The sequence below is a fragment of the Penicillium oxalicum genome, chromosome VI, assembly GCF_001723175.1.
Source record: "Penicillium oxalicum strain HP7-1 chromosome VI, whole genome shotgun sequence".
NCBI lineage: Eukaryota > Fungi > Ascomycota > Eurotiomycetes > Eurotiales > Aspergillaceae > Penicillium > Penicillium oxalicum.
The window spans coordinates 1,490,707-1,507,798 of record NC_064655.1 but is presented as its reverse complement, the minus strand read 5'-3'; the positions used below and the strand labels follow the sequence as shown (position 1 = coordinate 1,507,798).

General features: G+C 51.5%; 6 protein-coding genes across 6 annotated transcripts; 2 read left to right on the top strand and 4 right to left on the bottom strand.

The window, feature by feature from the left end:
* Positions 1-1,578: 1,578 nt before the first annotated feature.
* On the bottom strand, positions 1,579-3,665 carry POX_f07821 (ATP-dependent RNA helicase ded1; the record flags this gene model as incomplete). Its single annotated transcript, XM_050116615.1, has 2 exons — positions 1,579-3,409; positions 3,487-3,665. 2 exons carry the CDS (start codon positions 3,663-3,665, stop codon positions 1,579-1,581), a joined length of 2,010 nt encoding a protein of 669 aa, XP_049966754.1.
* Positions 3,666-5,530: 1,865 nt separating this feature from the next.
* POX_f07820 (Peptidyl-prolyl cis-trans isomerase B) lies at positions 5,531-6,803 on the bottom strand (the record flags this gene model as incomplete). Its single annotated transcript, XM_050116614.1, has 8 exons — positions 5,531-5,709; positions 5,809-5,975; positions 6,052-6,115; positions 6,182-6,262; positions 6,316-6,419; positions 6,475-6,491; positions 6,551-6,628; positions 6,693-6,803. 8 exons carry the CDS (start codon positions 6,801-6,803, stop codon positions 5,531-5,533), a joined length of 801 nt encoding a protein of 266 aa, XP_049966753.1.
* A 362-nt stretch (positions 6,804-7,165) lies between these two features.
* On the top strand, positions 7,166-7,832 carry POX_f07819 (37S ribosomal protein SWS2; the record flags this gene model as incomplete). Its single annotated transcript, XM_050116613.1, has 4 exons — positions 7,166-7,168; positions 7,225-7,269; positions 7,369-7,635; positions 7,788-7,832. The coding sequence occupies 4 exons, from the start codon at positions 7,166-7,168 to the stop codon at positions 7,830-7,832; spliced, it is 360 nt and encodes a 119-aa protein (XP_049966752.1).
* Positions 7,833-8,219: 387 nt separating this feature from the next.
* On the bottom strand, positions 8,220-9,744 carry POX_f07818 (Ribosome biogenesis protein ytm1; the record flags this gene model as incomplete). The annotated part of the gene is made up of 2 exons (XM_050116612.1): positions 8,220-9,553; positions 9,624-9,744. 2 exons carry the CDS (start codon positions 9,742-9,744, stop codon positions 8,220-8,222), a joined length of 1,455 nt encoding a protein of 484 aa, XP_049966751.1.
* A 303-nt stretch (positions 9,745-10,047) lies between these two features.
* POX_f07817 (uncharacterized protein) lies at positions 10,048-12,712 on the bottom strand (the record flags this gene model as incomplete). Its single annotated transcript, XM_050116611.1, has 4 exons — positions 10,048-10,867; positions 10,930-11,320; positions 11,407-12,466; positions 12,560-12,712. The coding sequence occupies 4 exons, from the start codon at positions 12,710-12,712 to the stop codon at positions 10,048-10,050; spliced, it is 2,424 nt and encodes an 807-aa protein (XP_049966750.1).
* Positions 12,713-13,664: 952 nt separating this feature from the next.
* POX_f07816 (uncharacterized protein) lies at positions 13,665-16,967 on the top strand (the record flags this gene model as incomplete). Its single annotated transcript, XM_050116610.1, has 3 exons — positions 13,665-14,559; positions 14,615-16,686; positions 16,767-16,967. 3 exons carry the CDS (start codon positions 13,665-13,667, stop codon positions 16,965-16,967), a joined length of 3,168 nt encoding a protein of 1,055 aa, XP_049966749.1.
* Positions 16,968-17,092: the final 125 nt, after the last annotated feature.

The window sequence follows — 17,092 nt, the reverse complement described above, 5'->3', positions numbered from 1 at the left end:
TGGCCAGAATGGAAAAAGGGAGCCAGTTGGCGACACGATTTCACCGGCCGAATTTCTATTAAACTTTTCAAAAAGACAGCCCCCTTCTTTAGCCTCAGATAATAAGGAACGAGGAGACCAATTTGTAAGAATTCTTCTAAGCGCCTACTCGGATAGGGTCGACCCCAAAGAATGCTTCCTCGGCTTCTCTTCTAGGCTGGCTTTAGCCGATCACAAACCCCATTCGCTAGAATTTAATAACGACGTACGCAAGCGGGCTTCGATGACTAGCGACACTATTTCTCAGGAGACAGTAGATCAAGCCAGTACTTCTGTTAGGAAAAGCCTCCAACCGCGTGGCTTTTATACGGGATCCGTAAAACGCAAACTATTACACGATGGGATTTAATTTGAACTGAGACGATCGGAGCGACTCGCCAAAAGAGATCGAACTTAACAGAGATACCTATTCGAACCACATGCAGATCAAGAATCTACGTAGACATAACCTCATCAACCACCAAGGGTCTCCAAAAGCCTCGCAAGGTAAGGGTGATGTCCCGAAAAACACAAATCCATAACGACCATCAGGTGGATGTCAAGGTTGGTGATCACAGAGAAGGCACCTACTAGTAATCCCATGCTCGTACTGCGAGCACGGACGTGACCTCACAGTTAGTTCCACACGATGTCAGGATCTAGCAATATACCTAGTAAACCCCCATATGATGGAGATTCGAAGTCTTAAGTCTCGACGGATGTTGAGCATCGAGCGGGAGGTGGGTGCAAATACAAGGGCAGGTAAAATCCTTTGAATTTTAAATAACAGGTCGCACACTAAACAGACACACAAGGGCGGCATCACAAGATAACAGTCCGCCACGAGATACCGACGCTGTCAGGAGTCCATGCTGCAAAAATCAACCGATGCAGCTCAGACAACACCGATGGAGAAGGAATGCAGCTGTAAAAGAAAGCACTTTTTCATAGAGAGATGCACTCTCTGCTCGGCGCGCGCGTCATTCGAACGTGGTTCCCGAGCCATGGGAACGCTCGAACAAAATGGGGTATCTGATGAGAGACGGACAGAAAAGACAACGCATTCTATGATGTTCATGCAGTGCCGATCACCAGGTTGCTTCCAGGTGACATTTTGATGACAATCAACCGAGAGCAACATGATGATAACCAGAACTGCTCGAACGCCCCGTGTCTAAAACAATGCCAAATGGAGCCAATATGAAAGGCCAAACCATGTAACAAGACAGCAACATAAGAAGCAAACACTAGATCCGATAAATCGGATAAAGGGGAAAAAAAGCGAAGATGGGACGAAAGCAAAACGTAATCAACGCACGGACATGAATCTAAACAAAACGCGTAGGAGAGTCGTGGTAATCATGACAAAGCCGAGCCCTGAGGTACAGCAACACCGAACAAAAAGAAATGAAACTCAGGGTGCGTTCCGATCGAATCCGTCAACGATAGACAAAAGGAAACAAGAGGAGGGAGTCAATCAAACCTGACGGCCTCGTCATCAGACCACGACTGATTTACCACCAGGAGGAGGGGCCAGTAGAGCCACCGGGGTTGCCGTAGCTACCGCCACCGTAGCCACCGGCACCACCACCGTAGCCAGCACCGCCGGGGCCACCGTACGAAGGAGCAGCCACCGTAGCCGCCAGAGCCACCGAACGAGGGGGCACCGCCGTAGGCGTTACCACCAAAGGAGGATTGACCACCCATGCCACCGCCGAAGCGACGGACATCACGGGTAGCGTTGGAGCTACCACGGCCTCGTCCGCTGCGACCACCACGACCACCATAGCCGCTACCCTCGCGAGCAATGCTCTCCAGGAAAGAGGGAACCTCCTGGTGGGCCTCCTTCAGCAAGTCGATCAACTCGCGGACAACACCACGGTTGCCGCGGTTGAAGAAGGCAGTCGCAATACCGGTGTTACCGGCACGACCAGTACGACCGATACGGTGAACGTAGTCATCAATATCAGTGGGCAGGTCGTAGTTGATGACGTGGGTGACGTTAGGGATATCGAGACCACGAGCAGCGACAGCGGTCGCGACCAAGATTGGGCAACGTCCGTTACGGAACATTTCCAGAGCACGCTCACGCTCGCGCTGAGTACGGTCACCGTGAATGGCAGTGGCGGGGAATCGCTGGTTGATCAAGAAGTCGGAAAGCGAGTCGGCCATACGCTTGGTCTCGACGAAGATCAGAGTCAGACCGGTAGTACCGTGAGTGTGGAGAATGTCCAACAGAACGGAACGCTTGTCGGCGTCCTCGACATACTCGATCTTCTGAGTGATGTTCTCAGAGGTAGAACCGACACGACCGACCGAGAGGAAAATGTAGTCCTTCAGGAAGTCGCGCGCCAGCATCTGGATGTCACGGGGGAAGGTGGCTGAGAACATGAGGGTCTGACGGTCCTCAACGCGAGGCATATCCTCACCCTCAACAATTCGGCGAATTTGAGGTTCGAAACCCATGTCCAGCATGCGATCAGCCTCGTCGAGAACAAGGTACTTGATGTTGACAAGCGAGATACGACCGCGCTCAATCAAATCGACGAGACGACCAGGAGTGGCAACCAGAAGATCGCAGCCACGCTCGATCTGGCGCAGTTGGGAACCAATGTCGGCACCACCATACACGACGCAAGGGCGAACCCAAGAGCGATAGGCGAACTTGCGAGCCTCGTCGAAAATCTGGGAAACCAACTCACGGGTAGGGGCGAGAATGAGGGAGGTGGGATAGGCCTTGCGTTGACGGCCATAGAACTGACCGCCGCCAGCCTGCTGGGGAGCGGCAGAGGGGCCAGTCTGGAAAGCCTGAGACAGAATGGGGAACAAGAAACCACCAGTCTTTCCGGAACCGGTCTGGGCACAGGCCATCAAATCGCGGCCACCCATGACAATGGGAATAGAGTACTTTTGGACGGGAGTGGGAGTAACGTAGCTTGCAAGCTTGATGTTAGAGATCAGGTGGTCGTCAAGGGGAGGGTTAGTGAAGGCGTTGACAGGCTCAGGCACATCTTGGCCTGATGCCTCAACGGGGATATCGTCGTAGTTGGCAAAGTTGATACCGGTGTGTTGCTTGGAGGGGTCGTCCTGACCCAGACCGAAAAGCTCACGTTCCAAACGAGGGTTCGCAGGTCCGGGAATGTGCTTGCCATCGCGCCACTGACCATCGCCAGAGCCGCGAGCAGCACCGCCGCCACCACCACTGGCAAAGTTACCACCACCGCCGTATGAGCCGCCGTGTCCTGGATGTCCGTAAGCATATGGATCGAATGGCCGGAGTGGCACGTCTTGTGCATTTGGGTTCCAGCTGGGCTTACCATTTGCAGGACCTCGGGGACTAAAGTTGGGAGCATTAGCGTTAGCCCAGTTACCGACGCGGCCACGGGCGTCCCTAAAAGACCGATTTCGGGTAAGCGAAATGGATTTGGGAGGACAACGCGCACGAGATCATAGGGAAGAATCGCTTACCTAGGGCCAGAGAAACCAGCAGCAGGTCCAGGAGGAGGGGCAGGGCCACCCACGCTGGCGCCGGCGTTGCGTCCGCGGAGGTGAGGAGGAATGTAAGCAGCACGACCGGGGGGTCCGCCCTGGGGAGCGTGTTGAGAGTCCTGGAGGGACAGGTTGCCCATCTGAAGTCCGTCGGCCATGATTGTGAATTGAGACGTGTTTCTGTGAAAGGGGAGGGTCAGTCAGTGGCTGAAGAAGAGAGGCGATTCAAAAAGGCCCAAGCCTGATGAAGACAGCAAGATCCTCAAGCCAACGAGGGGGAAGGGAGCACGAACATTTCCTTTTTTGTTCTTTCAAAATCACCAATAACTTCACAAGAAATTAAACGCAGGTAGTCTGAATGTACAGAATACTTGCAAAGGGAGCGTGACAAAAAAGACCTTCAAGAAAAGAGAGGAGCGTGAGAAGGTAAGTTGTTGGTCCTGCGAATTTTTCCTTCCGCTGATAGAAGGAAAAAAAAAGTAAAGTGGCAAACAGCGGGTACTGTGTGAAGACGAACAACAAATAAAACCCCCAGTTTCTAAAGACTCAAGGAGCACACAAGAAAAGAGAGGAAAGAGATGAGATTTTTCAAGAGATGAGATTCTGAAAGGTCAAAAGAAAAAAAAGAGCAGGAGGATATGTAGCAGGTTTTCTGTGGGAAGGAGGCAAATCGAGCAGGTACTTTCAAGGTACGCCTGCTTGTGTGCTTTTGTCCGTGTGTATGACTGGTACAGATACATCTGAATTACGACAGTCCTCGCTGGATCTGTGAATGATCGTAACCTTGTGTATTCAAATGGTATTTTTGATAAAAAAATTCTCAATGTTTGGATATGTATAATACACCTGATTATTTCAAAGCGAGGGCTAAGATAAGATTTACGCGCGTTTACTACACAAAACTGGGGCATGCCCGTCCCCCATGTATTATATGCCTTGTATTATCTGGTATTGCTCTCCCGGGATGTGGAAATACCGTATCCAATCGAGTGGCCACTGGCCAGACAAGGTTTTTCCCCCCTGCCACTGCCCAGTTGATGATCTCAACGCCCGAGTCCCAGGGGTGGCCTCCCTGCGGCTTGCTGTATGTGCGTCCCAGCCTTGTGGAATAGTAGGCACTCCATCCATCCCCGCGGGCGGTCTGGGCTCGCGGACTAAATGCACATTTTTTTGCGCATCCCATGGTCCCGTTTCGCCACTCTTAACCTAAATGGTGATCAACAGATGTATGTGGCTTTTTTTCTGCCTCGGTGTTCGTTATGAACGCATGTAATGGATATGGATGTGCGAGAAGTGTGTTTCGGCAGACAGGTCTTGCACTATGAATGATATCGATTGGCTCAACGACTTGGTATGGCCATGCACCTGAGTTGATGATGGACTTGAACCAGGTGCAAATTTGCTAGCCATGCCGAGCCTTGTCGGAGATCTTTTCAGGCTCGAAATGGTTGAGCATGTCACCAAACTTTAAATTCTGATAGACCAGAGGCCTACAAGAACAAGACGCAATTTCTAGGGACACGTTAAATGGAAGCATTTCGGTCTTTCAATAGTCATAGCCGATATTTCATCAACTAGACGTGACAAGAGTTTGAATCAGGGTAATATGGACCTTACCGGTGGACAGAGGAGTCCATTTAGTCTGCACAGCCCGGTGCCTTGATGTCTTTGGTAGTGGGTAAGGGCCATCACGATCTCTATTGGCGCCGAGGTTTCCATAGGTAAGCAGCCTTCCCCCTGCTCTCACTCGTTCTATGTACTACTTACTGTACCTAGTGTCTGCTTCCTGATGCAAGAGCCGAAGATAGAGGTACTGCAAGGGACGATTACCTATTTAGATGGTTTAGGTATTGATACCAACGAACGAGAAAAATGGCAGATGGGACATCAGGGACCAAGTTACGTCTTCACTGCTAGCGCCTCGTTCCGTATCATGGCAAACCCTGCGGCCCATGAGGTTTACGTGGAAATTTGATATATGTATTGAATATGTGACATCTAACGTGGACCTTGATCCAGAAGCCTAGGCGTCGAATTCCTTCTCACCTTGCTGTCGCGTTTGGCTGCGACGGCGGCTGATATAGAATCCAACAATTGCGACTAGCACGACGAAGATCAAAAGGGGTTGCAAAGAGAAGGAGAGCTGGTCGTTTGCTGGTGAGTCCTCGGGAGTAGGGGTCGGGGTTGGCTGTTCGTCGAGTTCTTTGTCAAGGTAAAACATGAATCATCAGTCACCCCTCTCGAAGAGCTGAAGAGCAGATTTGGGATCCGAAACCGGCCTTTAGAGCTCATCGCGACTACCTTTGTCCTCGGTTTCCGATTTCTCCATCTCCAATTCACCACTCTTGGCAATAGTGACAGGCTTCTCGGGCTTATCACCGCGACCCTTGGGAACGTTCTGGATCTTGTCGACGATATCGTAGCCCTCGAGGACTTCACCGAAAACAACGTGACGTCCGTCAAGCCAACTGCGAAAATTGGACACAATCAGCCTGGAGCTCTGAGTTGAAAGAATTCGAACGCATAGTGTTGGCATAAACTCACGAGGTGACAACGGTGGTGATGAAGAACTGAGAGCCGTTGGTGTCCTTGCCGGCATTGGCCATGCCTAGAAGCAGTAATTTGTCAGATTGAGTCGTGTCCAGCTGATATCATGCGGAATTAAATGACATACTCAGGAGACCCTTCTTGGTGTGACGAAGCTTGAAGTTCTCGTCCTTGAACTTGTTGCCATAGATGGACTTGCCACCAGTGCCTACAAAAAACGTCAGTAGTTGCTACCTTCTGATCAGAGCAGGTGTGACGGACCGTCGTGGTTGGTGAAATCACCACCCTGAATCATGAAGTCCTTGATGACACGGTGGAAGGTCGAGCCCTCATAACCGAAGCCTTTCTCGCCAGTGGCCAAAGCCCTGAGTTTACGTGTAAGCAATACTCTTGATTGCATTCGGGTTAACAGGAGCATACCGGAAGTTTTCGGCAGTCTATGATAATACGCTGGTTAGTCCTGGATCCGCACGAGGAGTGGTCTGAAGCGACGTACCAAAGGGACGGTCTTTCCGTAAAGTCCGAAAACGATGCGACCGAGTGACTCGTCTCCATGTTGAATATCAAAGTAGACCTAATTGATATAATTAGCACTTCTGCGAGACCTCATCGGTTGAGATCTAAAGGCCAATATTTACCTTGTGTGTGACCTTTGGACCACGGGGTTCCTTTGCATCTTCGGCCTGGACCAAGGCGAGGCTCACAGCCAGAACCAGGAACAGGGACAAGAACAGACTGCGGAAATACATCGTTGTTAATTGACGTTGTCAGCCGGGGAACGCTGAGGACAACAAGAAGATGTGAGGAAGTAACGATTGGAGAGAAGGACAACTTGCAGTTGCACTATGGCGTGCGGAGAACCCATTGGTATGTTACCGTAATCCTTTCGATATCATGGCTCACCCTCGGCAGAATACCCGGGAAATGGCTGTACTCGGATTTACCAAAATTACAAGTTTCAACCTAGGTTCCCGCTGGGCTACGTGCATGCTGATCGATGCACCGGAAAAACTTTGTTGCCGGATGATTTCTCCCGCAATTCGCGGGTCATCGTCGGGGGAGAGATTCGAGTGCGAAGTCCATGTAAGCTTGGTGTCGATTGCAGTTCAAGATGGTGAGTTTCGCCCGCTATTCCCCGTGGCTTAAATCTGACATATCTTTTACCTAAAGGTCTTCATTCTCGGTGTCAATTTCCCTGAGCGGAACCTGCTGAAGGTTGGTCCACCCTACGTCGAGACTCCAGCTCGGCCGTTCATAATCAAATGCTTTCCAGCAAGAAGCCCCGACGGTGGATACTAAATGAGATATGGGCAGAAATCACTTGAAAGCTTCTTTGGTATTGGTGGCCATACTTCCTCTCGTCTCCTGGCTCGCTTCAACATTCATCCAACCTGTCGTGTTGGGGAACTGGCCAACAAGCAAGTTCTCGACCTCACCGCGATATTGTCGGACATGAAGATTGAGAATGACTTGCGCCGAGAAGTCTTGAACGATATCAAACGTCTCAAGGAGACTGGTACCTACCGTGGTCGCCGTCATGCACTCGGATTGCCCGTTCGTGGACAACACACAAGAACTCAGGTCCGTTTTATGCCTATCTCCGACCTCCCTTGGCTGCTCCTGACACCCAAAGCTTGTTATCACGACGAACCTCTTGGGCTTGTCTAGATTGGAAATGAGCTATTGAATGTGTGCGCTTTGCAATGGTCATTAGCTAATTCATTTCAACGCAGATCAAAACCGCTGTCAAGCTGAACCGCATGGAGCGCCGGCTTTAGATTCTGGGTCTTTTTCGAACCGAGTCACGATTCCATTGGCAGTGTGTTTTTTTATGCGGGAGGCATAGGTTTGGCGTTTTTTTATTGAAAGCCGGGGTTTACTGGCTTGGGAATGTACAACTTCAATCAGATTTAAACTGTATTATAGATGATCCCAGAAAAAATGGAGTTGATCACTATTGATAGTTGGGGTGCCATGAAATCTAAGAAAATTGACCTCAATTCACCTTCATCACTCTTTCTTCTAATATCCTCAAGCGATCTTATGCTTTGCTTCTTGCGGGGAAGTTTGGAAGATTTTGGGAGTCTGATTTAACACTTACTATCTTTGGACACTCGATAACTTTTATAAAACTCAATCTCAGACGCCAGGCCACTATATGCAATCTAGTTTGAAGACAGGACACCTTCGCCGCGGTTGATTTGAATCCGTTTGTCTTCACCCGCGCTCACAATGCCCACAGTTTGATCCCAGCACACGCTGAAGACTTTGACACCCTCACCACCAACTCGCTTGCTATCCGCTTTCCCTTCTTCTTCGAGACTCTTACGAGCGATCGAATACACGCTTTCTCCGACAACGCCCTCTTTGTCGTTCTTGGTAGATCGAATGTCCCAGATTCGGCATGTGCCATCATGACTACCACTGATCAGGCCGTAGGTGCTGGATGGATCGCGAGCCAAGCTCACAACAGCATTGGTGTGTCCACGAAGAGTCATAGCTGCGACCGTAGTCGCAGACGCCCTCGGGTCAATCAAGGTGATGTGACGGGCAGATGTTCCAGCAGCCAAGAGATTGTGCTCGGGGATGTGCACAAGGGACAAGAGGGAATGAGAGGTTGTGCGGGTGTCAACAAGAGCAGACGTGACCAGGTCCCATGTGCGCAAAGAATGATCCCAGGAAGCCGAGTATCCAACTGTGGAATCTTTCCCATCGAAGATGGCCGCAGACACTGGCCCAGTGTGTGCCGACAACAGAGCAAGAGGTCCACGTTGCGGTGCGCTCACTGTGGTGTTCAGCTTTCGGCGCTTGGACGTACGGCCAGTGTTGGGGAGTGAGCTCTCGGGAGCGGCGGGGGCGTCGGCCTTCTTTGTTGACCAGAATCCGACGGTATGATCGGCCGAACCCGTCAGCAGGCGATTGGATGGCGCATGCACGGCCAGCGATTCAATTGCAGCCTTGTGTCCATACAACTCCAGCTGTGGTGAAATCTTGCCCGTAAAGTCTGCGTCCTCGGTGTACTTCCACAACCTGACTGTGCGATCCAGACCAGCCGATACGATCTGATTTGGCGACACAAACTTGGCAGCCTTGATCGAAGATGTGTGTCCTCCATCAGAAGCCACCGGGGACGTGGCGATAATCTCTGAAGACATATTCCAGACACGGAGAAGGCCATCATAACTGCCGGACAGGATTCTTTCCTGGCCCTTTGAGAAAGTGGCACCGGAAGCCCAGGATGCGGCGGGCGAAGTTGACGAGAGGACGTCGGTGGCGCTGACCCAGTCGTCGTGCTGGAAAGATGCGATATGCAAAGGTGGAATCAAAGCTCGAACATACTCGATTTCGAGCGTAGTCTCGGCGGAAATGCCATTGTCGGTCAAATATTCATCAATCGAGGTTCTTAAGAATGTTCCGTTGATCAAAAACTCAAACGGGACCGGCTTCTCAGTACTCAAGAGATTATTGACCAAAGTCGAGAGCGCATAACGTCGTAGAGCTACATTCAATGCGAATCAGCCTCCCAACTTATCCTGAAGGCGGCTAGTTGAAGTCGATCGAATTCTTACCTGTGGGTACGAGAATTGGGCCGGTGCTGTCGGGGAGAGCAATGTCTTCCTGCTGGGTGACCAGCTGCACACGAACCTGTCGCTGCGCAGGCTCAGCGGACGAGAGCTGTTCACCGCTCATGATGGTAATTATTCGCGGAATATGTGGTGGTCTTGTCTCTTCTCAAAGGCTGTCGCAAAATGGGCGAGCCTGCAAAGGTGAGAAAAAAATACGGTGGCCGGTGCGGCACACTAGTGCAAAGCGCGGAGATCGCCCCGCTATTGTATGAGACTAAAATGTACTCGAAGCACAAAGGGTCTATTAATGTTGTAAGCTTGGATCGGATGGAGAAGTCCTGTCATTGTATAACTGAATACACATTGTAGAGCTTGCGCCTCGGTGAAAATTGTTTTTTTTTTCATTCCAGTGACAAGCGGGTCGGATCTATAAGCCTCGCGGGGCACGCTTGATTTCCGCAATCGCACGCCGGCGATGTTCAGATTCGGCAAACAACGCCTCGATCAGATCTACAACTTCCTCCGTGGAGAATTCCAACCCTAATTCGCCTTCCAGCCAAAGATACTTGATGTCGGCCAACGAGCTCTCGAGAATGTTGATCAGGTACTGAAACCGGAGCCAATTTGGTACGTATACCGCGGTGACGGGCACAGGTTCAGCATCTCCATTCGCCTCTGGCGTGAACAGATCCTCAAGCATGGTGACTTCATTGCAGAGCGCAACAAGCTGCTTCGACTGATCCTCGGAAATATCACCCAGATCTTCTACATCAACAATCATCTTGCTAATCACGGTGGACAGCAGAGAACCGATTGACTGCAGAAGCGCAGAATGCGAAAGAATAGGCTTCCATTCCTTGTACACATCCCGAATGCGATCCGTCGTTGCACTCACGGCACTTTCACATTCGGTCTTGAATGGCTGCTCGGAGCACTGCCCAAAGCCCTGTGCGCCGTCCAGAAGATCAGTGACAATTGTGCTTTGCGTCTGCATCTCCTTGCCGTACGCGAATTTGCCAAACCTTTCAAGCGCTTCCACGTCAGCGCCAAGTCGAGCCAGGTCGTGTTCCATCATCAGCTCCCGAACCTGGGCGGCCAGATATAGGCTGTCATTGTAGAGGTACATCTGGCCAGATCCAAGTTTCAATGAGTAGAATGAAGAAGCAGTGGCCTTGAACATGGCTAGAATCAATGTGGGCAGCGCCAGTAGTCCAGTACCGGAGGAGGCCACCCGGGACTTTGAATATCTGCAAGGTCCATGTTAGCTGTTACCAATCAACAATGCGGATGGTTGATTCTCAGAACTTACGGAGGCTTCGTTATTCCCTTCGAGTCGTCGATTTGTTGGCGAATAATGTCAAGCATAGATTCTGGAATATCGGTAATTGTGTAGGTCTCCCTCAAAGTCATCTCTCTGGAAGTGGGAGACTGTGCCGGCCGTTGAACCGCCACATCTTGTGAGGTAGAGTCGGCACGGTGGTGACTGGTCGGGTCTTTGTCCCCGTCCTCTGCCTCTTCATCACCCCATCCCCAGGCATCATCATCGGCGCCATCATCTACGGCGGTCTCGGCAGTACCGGTTGTGTCTACCGTCTCACCAACAGCATCATCATCCTCGTCGTCAAGACCCCAAGCGCTGACGTCCTCTTCCTCGTCCATGCCAGTGGTGTTGGCAGGCTCGGCGGGGTGTCTTCTTCTTTCTCGTCATCCCAGCTTGCGTCCCAATCATCTGTGCCAGTCTCGAGTAGAGCCTCATCAGCTCGCGAGACCTGCTCTCTCTCCACACGTTCAACTTGCTTGGTGATGCCCTTACTGGCAGCTAGCGCTTTACGCACGCTGTCAAGTGAATCGACCCGACGTCTCGTGAGCCACATACGGGGCGCCTGATTGACCCATGATGTGAGTTCCTCCGTCCCTTCCCAGCCCCAGGATTGAATGTTCATGGCAAAAGCTGTCACGTCCTCAAGAGTCTTTTCGAAATCGATCAGCCCGTCGAGAGTAGTCGGGATGGCAGGCGCCAGCCACTTTGAAATCAGCTTGGATACGAGAGAAGGCATCAAAGATTCGGGAAGCGCAGTGGCTATTTCAGATGGAAGTTCTTTCCGCAAGAAATCTAAGGTCGCAGTGATTCGGCTCAAAATCATCCCCACCTTTGCTTCTGAGAATTCTTGGTGTACGTGGAGGCCATTGTTGGTGATACTTATTGTGCGACTTTGTCCATCGGCTCGCGGTAAAGTGATCACATCGAGAATAGCGTTGCCAATGTCTTTGATCAGTTTCTCGCGTGCACGCCCAAAAATATCCAATTGCGACATGGAAAGTATCGTCTCGTCGAGCGAGTTTGCGTCAGCACCTCGAGCGACTTCAAGAGTACCGCTCTGCCGGTCTATTTTGAGCTGTTCATTCCAGCGCATGCTCAATGTATTTTCTACCTCCTCTTTGAAACGCGCAACTTCGAGAGAGAGAATACTCATCACGTTGGTATTTGTGAAGAAAGCGTCTTTCCCAATCCCTGACTGGGTAGTGTCCAGGAGCTCAATTGCACGGTTGATTTCCCCAGCCGCAAGTGCCAACCGTCCCTGTTCTAATTGATCGCATAGCCGCTGTACTTCCTCAAGAGTATCTGCAACTGCTTGGTTGAAAGCGATCTCGGTTTCCATCAAAGACACTTTGGCGGCCGCATCTTCCACTTGCGAGCGTAAAGGGCCTGTCTGCTCATGCTGAGCAACAATCTCGCGTGCCGTTTGCCGTGATCGTTCAATATCGTTGTGCAGATGCTTAGCTTGGTCAATCCAGCCATCGGCGTCGAAGCTATGGTTCTCGCGGCTCAATGAGCTAATTTCGATCTGGTCCGGCCGAGAGCCTTCAATCAGCGTTCTGAAAGTTGCAAGAGATCAAGACGTCGCCAAGGGCATCAGTCCGTTATTCGAGTTTCCTACCTCCACCTGTTCTCGTGCGTGGGAGATCAGCTCCAACTCCTTTGCCAGAGCTGATGCGGGGAACTCTGCCGCGACTAATGATTCCTCGGGGTAGACACCATCAAGAACAAACCCGAGGACTGCCTGACAAGTCTCCTCTTCTGACGGAGCCATACTGCCCGGTATTGTACAATGCACTCTTCAGGCGTAACAGCTCTCGGAAATGGGCGTCGAACTTGGTGGAGAGAAGAGCGGCGTGTCAACAAGCAGCTGTGACTGTCAGGCGTCACCGCCTCCGCCAAGGATCTAGTGATCAAGCTTAAGTGAAATCGCAGCTTCTGCGCAGATGCGTACGAAACATGAAAAGAGGAGAGTTCAAGAGAACAGCGACCAAAATTAAAAATTCTCAGCTTTTCCGGTCAGATCAAATTAGTAGTTTTCAGTATCTTTGCAGTATTTCCGTTACACCAAAAAGGTCGGCAAGGCAAACGACCCTGAGAGACACCTACCACCTGCGACCCGACGATCGCTTTGTAAGGGGAGCCATACTCTCTCACTTACTGCATCACATTTCCCTACCCGCGTGGTTCCAGCTCCGCCTCGGTCCAGCACACACGCTCATCTCGCGCAATCATCACCGTGTCTCACTTTTTGCTGCGAGGCTTGCTAAGAGCGAGATACTTTCCACCTGTGTAAGTCCAATTCAACCTGCAATCTCCGACTTTCTCCAGCGATAGTGGGATAAAGCGTTATCGCATTGCTCCATACCCCTCCAGAAATTTGCCCGACCCCACCAATGCTGGGCCATATCGGGGGTGTTCTCCTCAATGCATCGCTGCAAGTTGAATGGATGGCCTGCAATTGGATTGACTGTCCTGCTGGCTCTGTCGGTTTCTTTTTGGACACGGTGCATATACCCTGGAGATTGTCAATGATCCGTGCTTCGTGGTGGTTGAAGCAGACACACGGGGAATTGGTTGAGCTTCCCTAGACCGCATGTTTGCTTCAACTGCTTTGTAAAAGTCTCAGGCGCACGAAATCTGCTAGGACGACTGAAGCTGACTGGACCAACAGAGTGTCAAATTTCCGGCTGAGCATACTATTCGGGCTTGCCCCCTTGAGCACCATGTCGCCCGCGCTTCAAAAGGGCAATTTCAAGCTGCTTCAGCAGTTCAAGCCCGACTACTCTGCGAGTGAATTCACCGAATATGAATCTCAACGTACAGGAATGCGTGTTGTGGTCATTGACCAGAAGGGCCCAAAAGTGAATGGATATTTTGTCCTTGCTACAGAGATCCATGACGACTCGGGTGCCCCCCACACTTTGGAGCATCTGTGTTTCATGGGCTCTCGGAACTATCGCTACAAAGGATTCTTGGACAAGCTAGCGACCAGAGTGTACTCCAGCACAAATGCGTGGACTGCCACGGATCACACAGCCTACACCCTGGACACGGCAGGCTGGGAAGGATTTGCTCGCATCTTGCCCGTCTACTTGGAACATGTCATTGCTCCCACGCTAACAGACGAGGGCTGCTACACTGAAGTGCACCATATCGACGGCTCTGGAAATGATGCCGGAGTGGTGTACTCTGAGATGCAGGGCGTGCAAAACAATGCCGCCGAGTTGATCGACTTGGCTGCCCGACGTGCCACTTACCCTCCCGGTGTCGGCTTCCGATATGAGACTGGAGGTATGATGGAACAACTTCGCGTGCTGACCGCAGAACGAATCCGCGAGTTCCATCGCGAGATGTATCAACCCAAGAATCTCTGCCTGGTAATTACGGGCGAGGTTGACCAGGACAACATGTTGCAAATTCTGGACAAGTTCGAAGATACCATCTTGGACGTGATTCCTAGCCCTGACGCACCCTTCAGGAGACCGTGGACGGACTCAAAGCAGGTCTTGGCTTTGGACAAGTCCACCATCCAGAAGGTTGAATTCCCAGAGGAGGATGAGTCGTTCGGTGAAATTGAGATTCGTTTCCTAGGACCGGACTGCAACGACCCCATTCAATGTATGTCCACCTGTGTTTTCCTCACAAGACATTGTGATTGCTCACTGCCTTTTAGCTGGTGCCCTGAATGTTGCCCTTCTGTACCTGGCCGGGTCCTCTGCGTCTCTGCTGGAAAACACAATTGTTGAGAAGGAACAGATTGCAAGTGCAGTCTACTACGCCACAGAGGATCACCCCAGCATTGAGATCCGATTCACACTCACCAGTGTTGAGACTGCAAAGCTTGAGAAAGTAGAGAAGAGATTCTTCAAAATTCTGAAGGATGCTATGAAAAAGCCGCTCGACATGAAGTATCTGAGAGAGTGCATCGACCGCCAGCGTCGAACCTGGAAGTTCTCGACTGAGAATTCGGCCAACTCATTTGCAGAATACGTGATCACAGACTTTCTTTTCGGAAAGCGGGACGGCTCTACTTTAAGGGATGTTGCCTCGCTCAAGGAGTACGATGCCCTCGAACATTGGAATGAGGACCAGTGGCGATCATTCATCAACAAGTGGATCGCCGATGCCAACCATGTATCTATTTTGGGATATCCATCCTTGAAGCTTTCTGCGAAGCTCAAATCCGACGAGGAGGCCCGGGTAACCGCTCAAAAGGAGCGTCTCGGCGAACAGGGGCTGAAGGAGCTCGCAGACAAGCTCGAGAAGGCAAAGGCTGAGAACGATAAGGAGATTCCCGAAGAGCTTCTTGGTCAATTTGCCATCCCCGGCACCGAGTCGATTCACTTCATGAACACCACCACGGCTCGCTCAGGCGCCGCACTCAAAGCTGGCCGGCCCGAGAATACGATCCAGAAGCTGATTGATGCCGATGACGCGGGTCAGCCTCTCTTCATCCACTTTGAGCACATCCCAAGCAGCTTTGTGCAGCTGTCTGTGCTCATCTCCGCTGAGTCTGTTCCTCTTCAGCTTCGCCCTTTGCTGTCTATCTATACCGAGGCATTCTTCAATATCCCCGTCCTCCGTGATGGAAAGACGATCAACTTCGAGCAGGTGGTGGTAGAGCTGGAGAAGGACACTGTGGGATACGCAATGAACACGGGTCGCGCGCTTGGAAACTCAGAGATGCTGCGTCTGTCCTTCCAGGTGGAGCGTGAAAAGTACGAGTCTGCGATTGCTTGGTTGCAGGAGCTGTGCTGGAACTCAATCTTCGATGCTGAGAGACTCCGTGCTATCACCACCCGCCTGTTGGCCGATGTGCCCGATTCCAAGCGTAGCGGTGATGATATGCTTGCAGCTGTCCATGTCATGGTTCACTACGACCAGGAGTCGATCGCCCGAGCTCGGTCTACGCTGGTCAAGGCCCGCTACTTGAAGCGTGTGAAACGTCTCCTCGCTGATAAGCCTGAGGAAATCGTCGATCGCATGGAGCAAATCCGCCAATCACTCTTCCAGCCCGATAATATCCGCGTCGTTGTGATTGCTGATCTCGAGAAGCTGGAGCGTCCCGTCTCTGCCTGGAAGCCCTTCACCGAGCGCTTGGGAACGAGCGAGACGCTGAAGCCTATCACTGATCGTCGTGCTCTCTTGAGCGAGGCCGGTAAGAACATTGGCGGTCACTCCTACATCGTAGCCATGCCAACTGTGGATTCGTCATACGCCTATGCCACTGCCCGAGGTCTGGATTCCTACGACCACCCCAAGCTCCCTGCCTTGCTGGTCGCCATCGCGTACATGAACGCGGTCGAAGGCCCGCTCTGGGTTGCCGTCCGTGGTAAGGGTCTCGCATACGGAACCAACTTTGCCTATAACATCGACACCGGCTTCGTCAACTTCGACGTGTACCGGTCGCCCAACGCCCATAAGGCCTTTGAGTCCAGCAAGCAGATTGTGGAGGGCCATCTGTCTGGTGCTAGTGCCTTTGACCCGCTCATGCTGGAGGGGGCGATCAGCAGCATCGTGGTGGGATATGCCAACGAGCAGATGACCGCGGTCAGTGCCGCTCAGGGCAGTTTCATCCGACAGGTTGTGCGCAAGTTGCCGAGCGACTACAAAGAGAAGATGCTCAAGAAGGTGCGGGATATCAGCGTTGACGAGGTGAAGGAAGCTCTGCGTGATATCATTCTACCTCTGTTTGACGCCAAGACCGCCAATCTTGTCGTCACCTGTGGTACTGTTCTTGAGGAGGTATGTGCTACTGATTTTTATCTCCCTCATTTTTCCATCAAGAGAGTCTCCATTCGTCAATTTACTAACATGAACTCTAGACTCTGCGCAGCGGTTTTGAGTCGGTGGGATTCACGCCGGTTCTTCAACCGCTCAAGGAATTTGAGGATGACTACGGGCTGAAGCTCGGTGACGAGGGTGAAGAGGAGGAAGAAGAGGAAGAGGAGGATGACGAGGACGACGAGGGCTCTGAAGATGATGAGTCCGGCTCCGAAGATGACAGTGATGAAGATGACGAATGAACATTTCCCGGACGGATAGAGCGGGCAGCTTAGATTATGATTAGAAACATGAATGCCCAACATGACCGCTTCTGACGGACTGTTCCTCTAGACTCATTACAGGTTGATGACATTGCCAGGCTGAG